This window comes from Silene latifolia, chromosome Y, assembly GCF_048544455.1.
Source record: "Silene latifolia isolate original U9 population chromosome Y, ASM4854445v1, whole genome shotgun sequence".
Taxonomy (NCBI): domain Eukaryota; kingdom Viridiplantae; phylum Streptophyta; class Magnoliopsida; order Caryophyllales; family Caryophyllaceae; genus Silene; species Silene latifolia.
Genome location: NC_133538.1, coordinates 3,395,109 through 3,411,611, shown reverse-complemented (window position 1 = coordinate 3,411,611; position 16,503 = coordinate 3,395,109). Strand labels below are relative to the sequence as shown.

At 38.8% G+C, this 16,503-nt stretch overlaps 1 protein-coding gene across 1 annotated transcript; it reads right to left on the bottom strand.

Annotated features, from left to right (window-relative positions):
- Positions 1 to 293: 293 nt before the first annotated feature.
- On the bottom strand, positions 294 to 14,609 carry LOC141633967 (protein FREE1-like). Its single transcript, XM_074446313.1, has 10 exons — positions 13,681 to 14,609; positions 8,192 to 8,278; positions 7,928 to 8,059; positions 6,686 to 6,811; positions 6,025 to 6,090; positions 5,829 to 5,939; positions 5,336 to 5,428; positions 3,758 to 3,791; positions 573 to 643; positions 294 to 472 (listed from the first exon to the last, which is right to left on the bottom strand). The coding sequence occupies exons 1-10, from the start codon at positions 14,458 to 14,460 to the stop codon at positions 398 to 400; spliced, it is 1,575 nt and encodes a 524-aa protein (XP_074302414.1). The 5' UTR covers positions 14,461 to 14,609; the 3' UTR covers positions 294 to 397.
- Positions 14,610 to 16,503: the final 1,894 nt, after the last annotated feature.

The following is a 16,503-nucleotide window of genomic DNA, read 5'->3' as shown; positions in this document are numbered from 1 at the left end:
CCATGATTTCAGCTTCCTTTTGCAGGTACACCCGCCATACTGCTATTACGACAATGAAGCGGAAGAGCGCTCACTTGATCGAGTTTTGACACTCACTACCACCCGCCGTTCAAGAAAAGTCTTCTTTTTTCTTCCGTTGTGACTACGTGTTCTGTTAGTTTTGTTAGTTGGGTTTCTAGTGGTTATGGGGTTGTTAATGCCCCTTCGTTTGTATTTTAGTTGGACCCTTGGATTTGTTTTTTTAATTTCTATAAAGTTTATTGTTGTCAAAAAAAAAAAAAAAAAAAAAAAACTTTGTATGGATGACCATGCCCATATGCTAAAAAAATTCCCCAATCCCAATCAAATAAACAATACGGACTTGCACAACAGCATAATTACAGCGAGGCTCGAATCATTAAATACTAACAAGAAAGGGATGTTGACAAACACTGCACTCAATGGTCTCAGAACCAGAGCTTGGAACTTCAACCTGTTGCAATCAAGTCAGACCATGATTTAGTTATGGCACTGCAATCTTAAATGACACAATCATAGTAACCGAAAACATAGATGGGTTTTCATTCACATACCTGCAAATGCACTGTACAAGTGGGACATTCAACATCCCTCTTCCGCGTCTCTGACCCTTGAAACCTTGAACCTGAGAATTTTACATGAAAGACCATCTCATACAAATTGTGTAGACCTATCGAAAACCAACCAGATCCTACCCATTTTTTGGGTCATGAATCATTTAATCTCGACCCTTTTAACCCCGTAATCAGATAAATTTACACATGAGACGAGCCCAAATCCAAATCATAGTATAATATTCGTCATCCAATTATAGTAGTTCTAGGCAGTAGCCGACCTGGGGTGCGCACAGCACTGCACGTGCGCACCTTCAGTTTTTGATTTTTTTTCTTTTTAAAATAACGAAAGCTGAAGTACTTGTAAAAATTGCGCCTCCTAAATTCAATGTACCAAGTGTTGCACAGTGGATAAAAACTGCTTGTTGGGAAAAGAAAGTCACGCGCTCAAACCCCCCAAACTCTCCTTTTCCGCCTACCGTTTTTTTATGGTCTTAGTCTCTCCAAGAGACCATGAGGACACCATATTGTTTGTAGCGCTGATCAATTTTCACTTTTTTTTCTTGTACTTTTGTAATACATTGTACGTAGTATGTTTTAAGTTCTTTTCAATGAATTTAAATTATTAATAATTATTTTTAATTCACTGTTGCGCATTTTTTTAAATGTTAATTACTTTTATATCAACTTATATCCCGAATTACATATAACCTAATTGCAAAATTTAAAATCATAGAACCCTATATTCATACAATTTTACAAATTTCAAATAAATTATAGGGTTATTTAATGACATACTCTAAATTATTGCTGGTCTTCTCAAATTACTCCAAACTATAATTTAACTCACATTAATACCGAACTATGACACCCATTATCTTCTAATAGAATTGCAAATTTTTTACCTGGAGTAACAAGTTAAGTTCATTGACGGTCCCACTTTTGCTTCTTTGAGTAATTATTATTCATCTTCCTCCTCATGCCTGCAACTTTCCTTCTTTCTCCTTTGTACATTAATTTCCACCATTTTCATTTTCATTAATTAATTATCGCCTTAAGTTAATCAATAATCTCAAATAAGTGTCACTCAAATCAATAATGAAATCTATATTTCATACTTTCATATCTCACAAATCTCATACCCATTAATTGGTAACCCTCATTTTCCCCATCTCAAACCCAATACCCAGTAACCCTCAATCAATGCCTCCGACCAGTCCACCTTCCGTCAACTTTAGCCTCTACTCCCCTCACCTTGGCCGATCTACCCCTAATTTCAGCAACCACAACCAAGTCCACCAATCTAACGACAATTACTCCTTAATTAAACCGTGAATATGTCGGCGGAATTTCGAGATCTGACCGCTTCAGTTCACCCCGCACAAGTGGTTCAAGGTAAAGAAGGTTGGCAGCAGAGGATGTCGCAGTTAAGGCCAATGGTAATGGTGTTGATGATTTATGTCGGTGGTAATGGTGGTGGCTAGGTTAATGATGTTAAACTAACGGTGAAGAAGGTTATACTAATTTGAGTTTTGTAATGATGCCGGTGATAATGGTGATGGGAGTTTGACTAAAATTTTGGTGCAAACAACATGTAAACCTCTAATTAAAAGACCGATTGGCCTTCGTTACCAGCGATGGATCATCAATTTTGAGCAGAGGTGATTGAGTGGAGATGAATGGAAGACGGAATATGTAGAGCTGTTGGAGGAGAAGCCCCGTTGAATCAATGATGGATCATCATTTTGTTTTTGAATGCTATTATGTCGGGCTACTGTTGAAATGTTGAATCGAGATGAGGATGATGATGTTAGATGACTTTTGAGCTGATGTATCTCACTCTTATGTTCTCCATTTCGTTGGTGTTTATGGCTGGACTTGCAATTGCAAGTCTAATTGTTTGCCACATCATTTGTATATTTTTCATATATATACAAAAGTTTACATTTTAGCAACAACAAAAAAAAAAAAAAAAAAAAAAAGAAAGAATACTAATAAGGTGATAATCATAGAAGGTGATTATGATGATGTTTGGTTGTTAATGGTGGAAAAGGTGATACTAATGAGGGTTTTTTAAATGATGACCTGATTATTAGGTAGTAGGTTACCCAAGTCTATTACGAGAAGAGGGGTTAAATAGTTTGTTTTATTCTGAAATTAAATGAAGTTTGGAGTATTTTGAGAAGACTCCTCATAGTTTGTAGTATTTCTATTAAATAACCCATTATAGTATATATACTCTTATGTTTCATTCTAGATTGATGAAAGTATAGTCATGTTAAAATCTACCAAGAAAGACACAAAGTGTCATCAACTTTAATTTGATGAAATATATGATATTTTTTTCTCCTTTAAGTGATTGAACAGTTTAAATTATTTTAAGTCAATTAAAATCTAGGTCAATTTGTTTCCACGGAACTTTGAATTTGTACTTTTTATGCATGATTCATTCAAATTTTGTTGTATGTATTATTCCAGTTTGACTGCTCAGCGCGTTGTAGTCGTTTAGTTTTATCCACTCTTAAAAAGTGCACCCCATCACATAAATCCTGGGTCCGCCACTGAATCTAACTTCTAGGTACTCAAAACAACTCATAAATTCCCTTACCCATGGACCCAGTGGACAGCACCTCACTCAATCACTCTTTTTTTTTGTTCTTTTCTGGATTTTCTCCTCTTCCCACACCTCACCCACTAACCACCTTGCCTCCAAACCACCCCCTCCCCCCTAATTATAGGGTTAATAGGTTAGTCTCACATGTAAACTGCCATATAAGTTTTTATGTGATGGTAAATGCACATTGACAAGCACTTTACTAAGAAATTTTGGCAGCTATAAATGAAGTTTTGGTTTGTTGTAATCAAACCACCAAAAATGGTGTGACAGAAACAGTCTTGTAAGTTGTATCCACGTGCCTTATATAGTGATTAGTGAGTAATGAGAAAACTCAAATTGTCATGTGCCATATAATATTTAGACTCGCAAGTATGACAGCTTCAAAGGTAACCAATTGAATCCAAAAGTTTGTACTATGGGAGCTAGAAAATCATGAGTGGTGGTACTCAGGACCTACATTGAAAGTCTACCGTCATCAAAATTGCCCTTACGGGGCTATGGGTCCCTTTAAAGATAAATAAAAAAAAATTGCACCAACTGATATGTGATCATGGTCAGTAGTCAGTACCTGTTGGTGCCTTGGAATTTCTGTTCATCTCCTCCTGCTCAAATTCAATTATCAAATGTCAGCCACATCGCTACTATTATGCTTTAAACTATCTACCAAATTAGAAATAAGTCGATGTAAATGCAGCCTACAACAACATCAGAGCCTTAATCCCAAAATGATTTGGGGTCGGCTAACATGAATCATCCTTTAGAACCGTGCATGGGTGAACGCACACCTCAAAATGCGAACAAAATAGAAAAGAAAAAATGAAAAACAAAAGGGAGAGTGAAACATAATACAAAAGATAAACTTATAGGTTTTAAAAATCGAAGTCCGGATGTCTTGTATAAAAACTTAAAATTTAAATCGAGAATAAAGATTTGAAAACCGAAGTAAAATTTAAGGGTCCGGAATACCTTAAAAGTGAACGAAGTAAAAATATATAAGAAAGTTGTTGGTAAAAAAGGTGTAATAAAGGAGAGAAGAACAAATAATTTTTTTAAAAAAATTAAATAAAAACCCTAAATATGTCAAATAACAACAAATACTAAAAATCCACATGTATCATTTCCCTCCATTGTGCCCTCTCCGTCACCACTCTCTCCTCAAGCCCAAGAAATCTCATATCATGCTCTATCACTCTCAGCCATTTCTGTCTCGGTCTCCCTCTACCCCTATGAACCTTTTATGTTCTCCAAGTCTCCAGCCTCCCAACTATCCTAACTAACTAACCGGTGCATCCATAGGTCTCCTTCTCACATGGCCAAACCATCTTAGTCGATTTTCCATCATCTTGTCCTCTATTGGCGCCACTTTTACCTTTTCCCTAATCACCTCATTCCTTAATCGATCTTTCCTTGTATGGCCGCACATCCACCGCAACATACGCATCTCCGCTACAATCATCTTTTGAATGTGACAATGTTTCACGGCCAAACACTCGGAGCCGTAAAGTAAGGCATGCCTAATTGTCGTGCGATAAAATTTTTCCTTTAATCTTTAGGTCATATCTTTATCGCATAAAAACTCTGAAGCACTCTTCCATTTCAACCATCCCGCTTTAATTCTATGAGCCACATCTCCGTCTAACTTCCCATCTTTTTGAATAATAGATCCTAGATATCTGAAGAAATGACCCCTCAACAACATTCCCATCGAAAATAAGACTCCCCACCTCTGTCGATCTCGACCCCGCCACGTTAGTACGTTAGTGAACTGACACCTCAAATACTCGGTCGTACTCCTACTCAGCCTAAACCCACGAGTCTCCAAAGTATGCCTCCACAATTCCAACTCTCTCCACCCCCTCTTTCGTCTCATCAATCAACACAATATTGTTCTTTTTTGTTTTACAACAATATATAGTGGTTAAATGAAATGGTAACCAAAACTCAACAAATAACAGTGAGCATTGTAGCTCTCATGTTAAGGAGGTACAAAATGCAATTCCTGAAAGCAATGAATATCATAGATGGTTACTGAATCTCGGGAAAATCAAGAGCCACATATGGTTTTCTGACAAGATAAACTTCAAGAACAAGCAATTAGACATGGCCTCATAGGCTCATACTATCAATAATGTAAAGCTTAAGTCACCTTAAGCTTTTTTGCCAAATCTTCATGACTGAGCATTGCTCCACTTCTATTAACAGCTTCCTTGGCATTATCCAGCCTCTGAGTGACTTCTGCCTATAACAGATCAACAGGTCAAGAAACAATTGTCTGTATCCAAAAAAAAAAAAGCAAGCTACTTGAATGTAGGAAGTAGATCCCCCACCCCACCGGGGCAAAAAAAGAGAAGGTAAAAGGAAAGGAAAAGAAAAAAGGAATGTCGGTAAACAAAATTCTAAATGAACCCTAACCTACTGCGTTAATAACTAATTAGACATTCTAAATGAACCCTAACATACTGTGTTAATGATTAATTAGACATTTTATTTCCTTCATGTCTACTGTCTGCTAAAGTGAGTGGATATATATGTTACAACAAAAGCCTCAGATAATGCTGATGGAGAAATCCAATCAACCCAATCAGTAATCACATGTCATTCTTGGATAGCAATGAAAGAAAATAAACATTATAATGTACCATGCAACGATCACAGACTCGAACTGGTGTTGCGTCCTCATCCAGTGTAAGAGGAGTTCGACCTTGAGTACATTTATCACAGAAGATCTCCCCACAGTTTCTGCAGTGATGCTGTGTTAACATGAAACAAAGGTCAAGACAACGAAATGAATTAACATTTGGCAATATGGCTATTTCAAGTGCTTAAAATACAAACCTTCCGAACAAAAGCATTGAAGTTTGATCCGCAGGATGTACATTTATTCACTGCTTCATCAGGTACCTGCAATATAATATACAAGGTAGAGCTCATGTTACAAGTAGCACGTCATCTTGACTCGATGTCAAGCTTCAGACAGTTTATTTAAGGACCTAAAAGTCTAGACACCAATTGCATCCAATAGCTATTGAAAAATAATTACACATAAAATAATAGAATGACGTTGAGCTGTTTTCAAGGGCAGAGTATTTGTCTCATAATCCAGGGGTTTTATTGGACATGGACAATGAAGTGCAGTCGAGCATGCAAAAGGACTACAGGCCTCATAGTCGTCATAAATACTCGATAGACAATTCTTCGAAGATCAAGAAAAAGGGTACTATATAAAGTAATTAACTACATGAATTATTATTCTGATCAACTTGCTTCATGTTTCAGCCAGAATAGGTAATAAGATGAGAACTCCAGTTAAGGAAAAAAAACAAGTCGTAGTTCATGATTACATTCTATACATCTTTCCATCCCAGATGAAAAGAGAGCTACTATTAGACAAGTCTGCAGCCTTAACAAGAAAAGCTTACAACATACCAGCTTGGCACAAAACAGCTTCCAGATCATCATAACTAATAAGCACAATCGAAAAAGAGAAAAGGTCTACCCAGTGTTCTTTCTCCTCGATAGGGGGTTTCACCAAGTTCATCCAATCAAAACCCTTTTTTTTCTCAGCAAGTTGCTCGGCAGTCCTGGATGAGTTAGGAACTTTTCCTTCAGCAATCTCTTTAAGCTGCACACACCAACAAGGGAATGTAACCACAGCAAATGAGTATAGTTTCCCTTGAAGAATGCAAATTAAAATCAGTACAGCTATTCATTAAATCCGTCATTACCATTCAGGTAGAAGGGTATGGTTAAGGGGATGCTAAAAGCGCACTCCATATGCTAACAACCTCTATATAGAAAGTACAAGATCAGGACAAATACCCAAAAAAGGATATACTCGATATTTCTTTTTTCTTCCCATCTTAGTTTTGGAGGTCAAACTTATAAACTTCGAACATAAATATATCGAAAATTTAATAACTTATTATATTTATACAGTATTCAAAAATCTTTCACAGATCTTTCACGACATAATATTTTAGGCAAAAGAAGTATTGTAACATGTAGGCGGGAAAAAAACATGGCCAAGCAACTGCTTGGAAACCGTGAATCATGAAATGGAAAGAAAAATATAATATAGTGGAAGTACACTGATACATATTCTACCCTGAACCAATTGCCAAATCTTGTCTCATTAATTAGTAAGTAAAATTTCCGAAATCCGCAATATTATACTCCACAAAGGTGTCTGGATTATGTAACCTACCTCGGACTTACATGTGAGAGCAACGAGCGGTGAATAAATAAGTATCTACACTCTAAAGCTACTTATCATTTATCACCATCAACATAAGACGTAACAACTTAATACTCTAAATAAATCATGCAAATAATCCACAGAATCCCTCCTATCAGCACAATAGATCATATCTCTTCAGGTAAAAAATCAACATTAGAGCCTACACGTACATGTAGTTCACGTAACTTAACTCGGGCAAAATATGGCCATTTTGGGTAAATTCTAGGTTAACCTAAAACTATTTCTACAAGGCAGATCTCCGAATTACATTCCAATTTGCAAGAGGGTTGAATCAAACAATATATGATAAAAGTAAAAATGCCCAAAACTATTTTTACAACGTAGGTCTCAAATTAGATTTCGGTTTGCAGAGGGGTTGAATCAAACCAAGTATGTTCAAGTAAAAATACCAAAGATTATAAATTAAATAATTAAGTCTTCGGCAGGCTAAAAACAAAAGTAGGCAAAAGACCACATAATATTGATAAAAATGCCACCAACCTGCACACTTGCAGCTGTAACAGTATCCAATATGGTAGTTGTAGTGTAATCGCGTGATTTCAGCCTTATGCGTTTTGCTTCGAAGTCCGCAGGCATCTTGGCCCAAAATGCAAAGATACATGAATCCAAGACCTAAAAAAGGAATGCAACCAAAATCTTGAAGTAGAAATGTAATATGTAATGAAGATCAGGTCAGGAATTAAAAGAGAGAGAAAGACCAAAGTTCAGGTTGAAGCATCAGCTATATTTTTGAAACTGTCTTACCTCCCATCTGGTCACTGCTTCAAAAGGGTAAATTCTCAGTGTCCTGCTTGTAGCTGGATCAAGCATCTGAATCCCATCTAAACCAATCTGCCATGTAAATCAAGCAGTCATAAACTCATAAAAGCAACATGGATACATCCAAAAGAAATGAAATCATGGGTATAGTGCTCCGCGGGATGCCTTAAATTTACAAATGCAACCGAAAAGATTTGTTTTGCACAAATAACATCGTTCAACTACTAAGAGGATAAATAGGCAAAGAATAATGACTACTAAAAGATGTAAAAGGTATTACAACGTACTCCCTTCTATTCTTTGGAAGGTTCCATACTAAACGTATCAGGAGTACTAATACTTATTCTTTTTATTCCTTTTTGGTCTTTGTATTTTCCATATGAAATCTTCCAAAGAACAACTAGTGTTGCTGATGCGTGCCTTTTTCATACGTTTACTTTACTCTTTTGCACGCATTTTTATGCTATTTTGGGTAGCGTAAGCTACTATTCTCCCTTGTTTTCGGTTACTTCGGTCGTACTATGCATTTTGCAGGTTGTTGGCCCAAAGAGGAGTGAAATCAAGCCAAATTCTGCCCCCGGAGTGGAAGTTGAGGCGTTAGTGAAGCTAGAGCTCGGAAACGGTCATCATGGAAGTGCGTGAAAAGGAGGCTGATGCTGCTGTATGCTGGAAAAAGTCGATCGACTGCCTAAACTGGTCGATCGACCAGTTTTGCTGGAGAATTTAGTCGATCGACTGGTTTTCTGGTCGATCGACTGTTACTGTTCATTGGGCGAGATTTTTAAGTTTATTATTTCGGCCCATCTTGTTTTCTTGTTTTAAGTATGGACTTTTATTATTTAAGACGGATAGATGAAACATTATTAGGTCATCTTTTTACACTGTTAAACACTCTTCATACGTTGCTTTATGCTTGGAATTCAGATCTGAACTTGTCATCAATTTTCTTTCTTTCGGTAATTTCAATTAATCTTTCCTTCTTCAATTATTATTTTCCTTATTCATTTCTCTTCTTTGTCCTTGTTTCATTTATATGCTTAATTATTATTCTCATATTTTCATCATGTTTAATTTAGTTATTATTATTCTTGTTAATTTTATTAGTTCAATCATGAGTAGCTAATTTATTAATGCTAGGATTTAGGAGATCTATGGTTGAATGACGGTTTTTAATTAGGGTTTAGATTTGGAATAATTATTCGTCTGAATAATCGTAGCATTTAATTCCTATTTAATTAGTTGAATGCATGCAGCTAGTTATTTTAATATGATAAACTCCGACCTAGATCGAGTGATTGGAAATAGTGAGATCTGCTACGAACAATAGAGTACTTTAAATAGGGCGAGAGCATATTAGAAAGTTTATAAGGTGATTAGCGGACCGAGAGGACCTTATCACTGCTCTTCAGACCGTAATTAGACCAAGTCTTTGACCCTACCTTTTACCGTTATTAGACCATAGTGAACCGACGATCCTAGCTATTTTCCCTTATATTTTTATACTCGATTTCTTCGTTTCACTCCTTTACTTATTGCTATATTAGTTTAGTTAAATCAACAAAACAAACCCCGACTCCGGTTACTTAGACAGATTAGATTTAGCAAATAGAATAAATTGTCTCCCTGTGGATACGATCCCGACTTCCTCTACTGCATTAGTTTAGGCCAGTTGGTTTATCTTTGATAGGTGCGGGATTTAGCCTGTCAAATTTTGGCGCCGTTGCCGAGGAGGCAACATTTCTCTGTTTGCTTATTTAGTTTGTATTGTCTCAGGTGACGGACATTAGTTCCTTGAGACCGTTCTCATTCCTTTCTTTAGTGTTTCGTTTATGCCCACAGGTCCGAACTCGTACCATACGATTCTGAACCAGAAAAGACATTTCGAGCTAGACGGGATTTTTGGAAGGAAGTCCGCGAAGCAGAAGACTTGAGTACGCTTGAAGCCGCTTACGCCAGTTTTATTGCAGAAAATCAGGCTTTTCAAGAAGACACTTCTACTTCTGCAGCTGCTACAATCATGCCTACATTAGCAAGTCACTCAGAGCCTACCCTTGCATCCATTCCTAAGGGATTCAAACTCCCTACAACATATAACGGGACTTTCGAGATAAAGCCATCCTACATTAACTTGGTAGAGAGAAGTTTATTTGGAGGGGGAGCCACGGAAGACCCTGCTACTCATATGGAGAGATTCGTTACTTACTGCTACTCCATACCCTTGATTGCTAGGGTGACCCAGGACCAAGAAGTAAAAGTAAAAGAGGTGCTCTTCCCATTCTTCCCATTCTCTTTGCGAGACGGTGCTGGAGAGTGGCTGCGTGATTTAGACATGGAAGATCAGGGGGTCACCGACTGGAACAGTTTAGCATTTGCCTTCTACAAGAGATATTTTCCGCCCCAGAAGACGAATGCCTTGAGAAATCAAATTACTAGCTTCAAACAAGCCCAACTGAACGAGGCATGGATTCGCTTTAAGAGATTGGTTCGTTCAGTTCCTCACCATGGGCTCACCATGGGTTTGAGAAGTAGTTTCTCTGCAACCAGTTCTACAATGGACTATATGATGACCATCGGGTACTACTTGATTCCTCAGCTAACGGGAACGGGAGATTCCTGGACAACACAAATGAACACAAATGATAATAATGCCTGGAAACTAATTGACCAAATAGCTACACATACTGCTAAATATGGGAACCCCAGAGGTAGTACGAGAGGAGGAAGTTTATCAGTTAGAGCTCAGTTAGAGACATTAGAGACATTAATTGCTCAGGTTGCCGAACATAAGACAGCCCGGTCTTTGGGAAACCAGCAGACAGTTCGTGCCATAACCCAGCAGGAAACACCTTGTGAGCAATGTGGTATTGCAAAACATGGTGTGAGTGCATGAGTGCATGAGTCCCTTGGAGCAGGTTCACGCCTTCCAGTCTTTCAAACAAGGTACACCATACTCCAATTTCTACAATGAGAGGACTAGAGAGCATCCTAATTTCTCCTATCGAAGTCAGAATGTTCTTAACCCAGCTCCACCACCGCCAAATGGTCCGAATCAGACATATACTATTCCTCAGAATCGGGGAAATCAACCACAAGGTGGTTATCAGAGGAACAATCAAGGAGGTCAACATCCAAACAATGACCTATCTGACATTAAGGCCATGCTTCATCAACAGATGGCAGCCTCCCAAAAACAAGAGGCACTTATCAATCAGTTGATGGCGATGTTGGACAATCAAATTGCCCAACTATCCACTTCAAGTAGACAACTAGGTACACTGCCGTCTTAGCCTGGGAAGCCACATGACACGGCTAATGCGATTCATCTTCGAAGCGGTCTTACCTATGATGGACCTGAGAGTGTTGAGGAGGTCATAATTGAGGAGGTAGATGTGGATGCGGAAGAAAAAGGAGCGGACGAAGATGCTATGATACCTGAAAAAAGTCGATCGACTGAAATAAGCGGTCGATCGAACTGCTGAACAGAAAATTGGCGAGACTGAAAATAGTCGATCGACTGAAAAAAGTGGTCGATAATCGACTGAAAAAAGTGGTCGATCGACTGATTTAGTTGGTCGATCGACTTGATCGACTTTTTCGCCAGACGGAGTTGCTGATCCGTCATCTATTGCTATTGGAACGCCTTCTACTACTGATAAGGCGTCTATTTCTGACAAAGGGAAGAGTAAAATTGCTGACTCGCCAATCGTTATCAAGGTTCCTTTCCCAGGGCGCCTAAAGAACACAAAAGTTGAGCGATAATTCCGTAAATTCTTGGAGGTCGTCAAAAATCTTCATACCTTTTACCGAACTAATTACCCAGGTACCCTCTTATGCTAAGTTTATGAAGGACATCTTGACCCGTAAGAGGTGCTTTAACGAGGTAGAGACCATTGCTTTTACAGAAGAGTGTAGTGCACTCCTACAAAGCAAGTCTCCTCCAAAATTGAAGGATCCTGGTAGTTTTTCAATTCCCTGTACTATAGGCACTCATGTAATAGATAAAGCTTTATGTGATTTGGGTGCCAGTGTCAGTGTCATGCCCTATTCAGTTTGCGAGAAACTGAATATGGGGCATCTTAAAGTTACCAATGTTACCCTACAAATGGTTGACCGAAGAGTTAAGCGACCTCTAGGTGTATTAGAGAATGTCCCTGTTAAGATAGGCAAATTCTTTATACCTGTTGATTTCATTGTATTAGATATGATGTTAGAGAGATTAGCTTCCCATAAGTTTTTCTATTAGGGTTCTTTCAGATCCCTATCCATCCGGATGATCAGGAGAAAACGACTTTTACTTGCCCCTATGGTGTTTATGCATATCGCAGGATGCCATTTGGTTTGTGTAATGCCCAGCTACCTTTCAAAGGTGTATGATGGGGATATTTTCTGAGTATATAGAGTCTATCATGGAGGTTTTTATGGACGATTTCAGCGTCTATGGGTCTGATTTCTCTTCTTGTTTGTCTAACCTTGATAAGATTTTGCAGAGATGTATTGAGGTTAATATGGTGTTGAACTTGGAAAAGTGCCATTTTATGGTCAACGAGGGAGTTGTCCTTGGTCACTTAGTTTCTGATAAGGGTATAGAGGTTGACAGAGCAAAAGTGCAAGTGATTGAGCAATTACCACCTCCTGTTAACGTCAAAGAAGTTAGAAGTTTCCTTGGTCACGCTGGCTTTTATCGTCGGTTCATCAAGGACTTTTCTAAAATAGCTAAACCACTTACACGATTGCTAATTAAAGATATCCCTTTTGAATTTTCTGATGAATGTCTTTCTGCTTTTAACAGGTTAAAGCACGCCTTGATCACAGCACCGATTATTCAAGCTCCAGATTTGGGAGCTACCATTCGAGATAATGTGTGATGCCAGCGATTATGTAGTCGGCGCGGTGTTAGGCCAAAGGAAAGACAAGGCTTTGAGTGCTATTTACTATGCCAGCCGAACATTGGATGAGACTTATGCTACTACTGAGAAGGAGATGTTGGCTGTAGTATATGCACTAGAGAAGTTTAGGTCCTATCTGCTCGGGTCCAAGGTGATTGTTTTTACCGATCATACTGCTTTGAGGCAGCTTTTTGTTAAGAAGGACGCCAAGCAGCGACTATTGAGATGGATATTCCTAATTCAGGAGTTTGATTTGGAGATTCAAGACAAGAAAGGCTCTGAAAACCTTGTTGCTGACCATTTATCTCGACTAGAGCTGCAAAATGAGGGAGATAGTTTGAAACCGCCTTCAAGCGAGAAATAGTTTGTTCCTATTTTGGAAAAAAAAAAAATATTCCAATTTAACACCGATACATGGAAGCTTTCCTTTCGCAGTTGTTTTAACTCCGTTCGAGTTTTACAAATGCCACTATTCACTAACCTTGAATGAAATTCCGGCATGCTATACAATAACATACAATTGCAATACAAAAACCACACAACGAACAATAAAACCGGTAACAACGCAAAATAAACCAACAAACAAACCTGACAAAGCACATCCATATCAGTCTGCCCATACCCTTCAGCCAACAACTTAACCCGAAACTTCTGAATCCCGCCTCGAAAATCCTCCTCAGTATCGTCCTTTGGTACAGCCTTCACCACCTTATTCGCCTTCACACCTCCATACTCCCTAACACCCCTCTTCCCATCACCATTACCATTAGCACGACCATTCGCAACGCTAATCGGCCGTCCATAATCATCAAACATCACTTGATTAGTCGATACCTTCGAAAAACCCACCGTACCACGTGCACCATACGGCTCCACCTTCCCACCTTCATACCTATAAACACCCTCATCATCACCCCCACCACCACCGCCTCCATTATCAAAACCATGCCCATACTCCTGCTCACGATCCCAACGGTCGTCGTAAGCGGAATACTGAGGTGCCAAATGAGGCACGGTTAGATTCGGGTTCGGGTCATGATCGGGAGTATAATACGGAGGTGGAGTGTGATCGTAGTGAAATTGGGGATTAGGGTTATGGAGGGTATGATCGGGAAATTGAGGGTATGAGGAGGGGTAATTGGGGTAATCTGGAGGTGCGAAGGAAGAAGAGAGAGGTGGAGCGGATGCGGAAGAAGCAGGGTAATGGGATTGGAATAAATCGATTGAATTGGGGGTGAAACTAGGGTTAGGGTTTTGGAAGAAAGAGGGTTGAGGATTATTATGATGATTGTAATGAGGGTAGTATGAATTGTTGTTGTTTGTGTTGGGGAAGGGGAACGGGTTTTCGCCTACGCCTGGTTGTTGCATGATTGAATCGAGTTGAACGGATCTGAACTAAATTAGATCGAGTTAAAGGCGTGGAATTGAAGAGGGGGTGGGGTATGATTATGGTGGATGGATGATTAAGAAAGGAAAAAGAAGGTAGGAGAAAGAATAAGGAAGGTTGGATTGGGGATAAAGTTTACGAGAAAGGAGAGAGGTGCTTGTTGACGACCAAGTGACGCGCGCCAACTCTAACCAATCTTTCGTACTTTTTTTTATACGAAGTATACAGTAGTTTTATACTCAAACATTCTTGCGGATATACAAAATTATCTACCCAAATTCTCATTATAGACAGGAGATATCCGTCTATAGTTATAAACGGACCAAATATTCACATATTTTAAGGATAGACAAGCAACAAGTTGCATAGTAGGCCCAAAAATGTCATCATTTTAAGCATATTTGACCCGTCTTTCCCTTTAAACAGATATATCCGTCTAAAGTGAGACTAATTGATTATCGTACACCTTCATCATTATCATTATCATTATCATAATCATAATTATATTACTAAAAGAAAAGAACCTCTCCTACTGTTGTGGCACAATATGGTTTCAGAAAACCTCATTTGAAGTTGTCTCATTAATTCTCAAGTAGTTTAATGATTCAGTACAAAATAAGGGCCAAAATAGTCTATTACTTTCCCTACTCTAAACCCTAGGCCATATTAAAAAAGATCCGTTCCCAATAGAGGTGGACAACATGGCGGGCCAATCCGGCCGCCAAAGATCGTCTCGTGGGCCGACTTTCTCCGCCCGGCCATTTCAGTGCCCGAACCAAAGACGGCTCGCTCCTTCCCTCGAGCGGGCTAGTGCGCATTTCCTTGGCCCACCGGTCAAGAACACTAAAAATCAAAAAATATAAGCCCGCCCGCTCGCAGCACATACTATATGGGTCGTGCTTGGGTGGACAAAACCAACACAAGACGGCCCGCCCGGCCGGTCCCTCACCCGTGCCGTCTAGTGCCCCAAACACTTAGCCGGCCCGCACTGGCCCGTGACCCGGCACCTTGATGAGCACCTCTAGTTCCAAAGAGTAAAAACACAGCGTGCTAGACAATGCACCTCTACCAATACTCTCACCATTACTATTCTCACCATTTTAGAGCTCACATATCATATACTAGATTTCGTGTCCGTGCGTTGCACGAAGAATTAAATAGTGTCTTGTTTTCAAGTGTGGTTACAAAAAAATTAGGTGTAATGTTTTTAAGTTAGATGGTTAAGTCATTATTATGTGATATTCATGTCCAAGTTACAAAACTATTACTCCCTACGGGTTTATCTACCTACCGATATAGAAAGATAAATAGTAGGTAACCTTGGCAACATATAATCAGCATATTTGAATAAAATGTTGAAAGGATTTGTCGGTCCTTAAACGATTTTAATAGACAAATCTCCAGGACCATATGCATGTTAGAAATCAGAATTAAACATAAATAAAAGAGTAATCGAATTACCTCACAGCGGAATAAATCCGTGAGCAATAATATCCAACAATATAAGAAAATAAGATCGGATCTGAATAACCCAACTGCTACAAATAACCAAGAACACTCCAATTGTAGTGCCTCCACCAGTATCCACACGAATGAACAGGAGATGCGATTTGTATGCTACTACACAAGGTAGGGTTTTATTATTCTCACATAAGAATAGGATAGATAAAACTGACTCCCATATATCTCTATATATAGGGGAGTAATTACCCGGTTTCCTAATCAAACTCTAACTTTAATCGCAACTGGACCTAATCTAATTAGAGCACTATTTCCATATTTCAGTCCGACTATAAAAGAAAACACCGTTTTCATCTTGTGTATGACCCAATGGGCCCGTTTAATTCTACACGAGTCCTTAAACTCACTCGGTCCATAAGCGGCTTCTAGCAAAACGTTACGGTTAACTAAAATATAAACTGGGTTACCTTAATTGGACTCGGACATGAATCCAACAGTCTCCCACTTGCACTGTGTCCAATTAAAACTGTCTCTTTACTACTATTGTTCCAATCAAGACTAAG

Excerpts from the sequence above, each read along its gene's own strand:
- LOC141633967 (XM_074446313.1), bottom strand. The coding sequence starts at position 14,460 with ATGCAACAACCAGGCGTAGGCGAAAACCCGTTCCCCTTCCCCAACACA. Across the intron at positions 8,279-13,680 it reads ATATGGATGTGCTTTGTCAG|ATTGGTTTAGATGGGATTCA; the intron begins GTTTGTTTGTTG and ends TTTACATGGCAG. Across the intron at positions 473-572 it reads CTTGTACAGTGCATTTGCAG|GTTGAAGTTCCAAGCTCTGG; the intron begins GTATGTGAATGA and ends TGATTGCAACAG.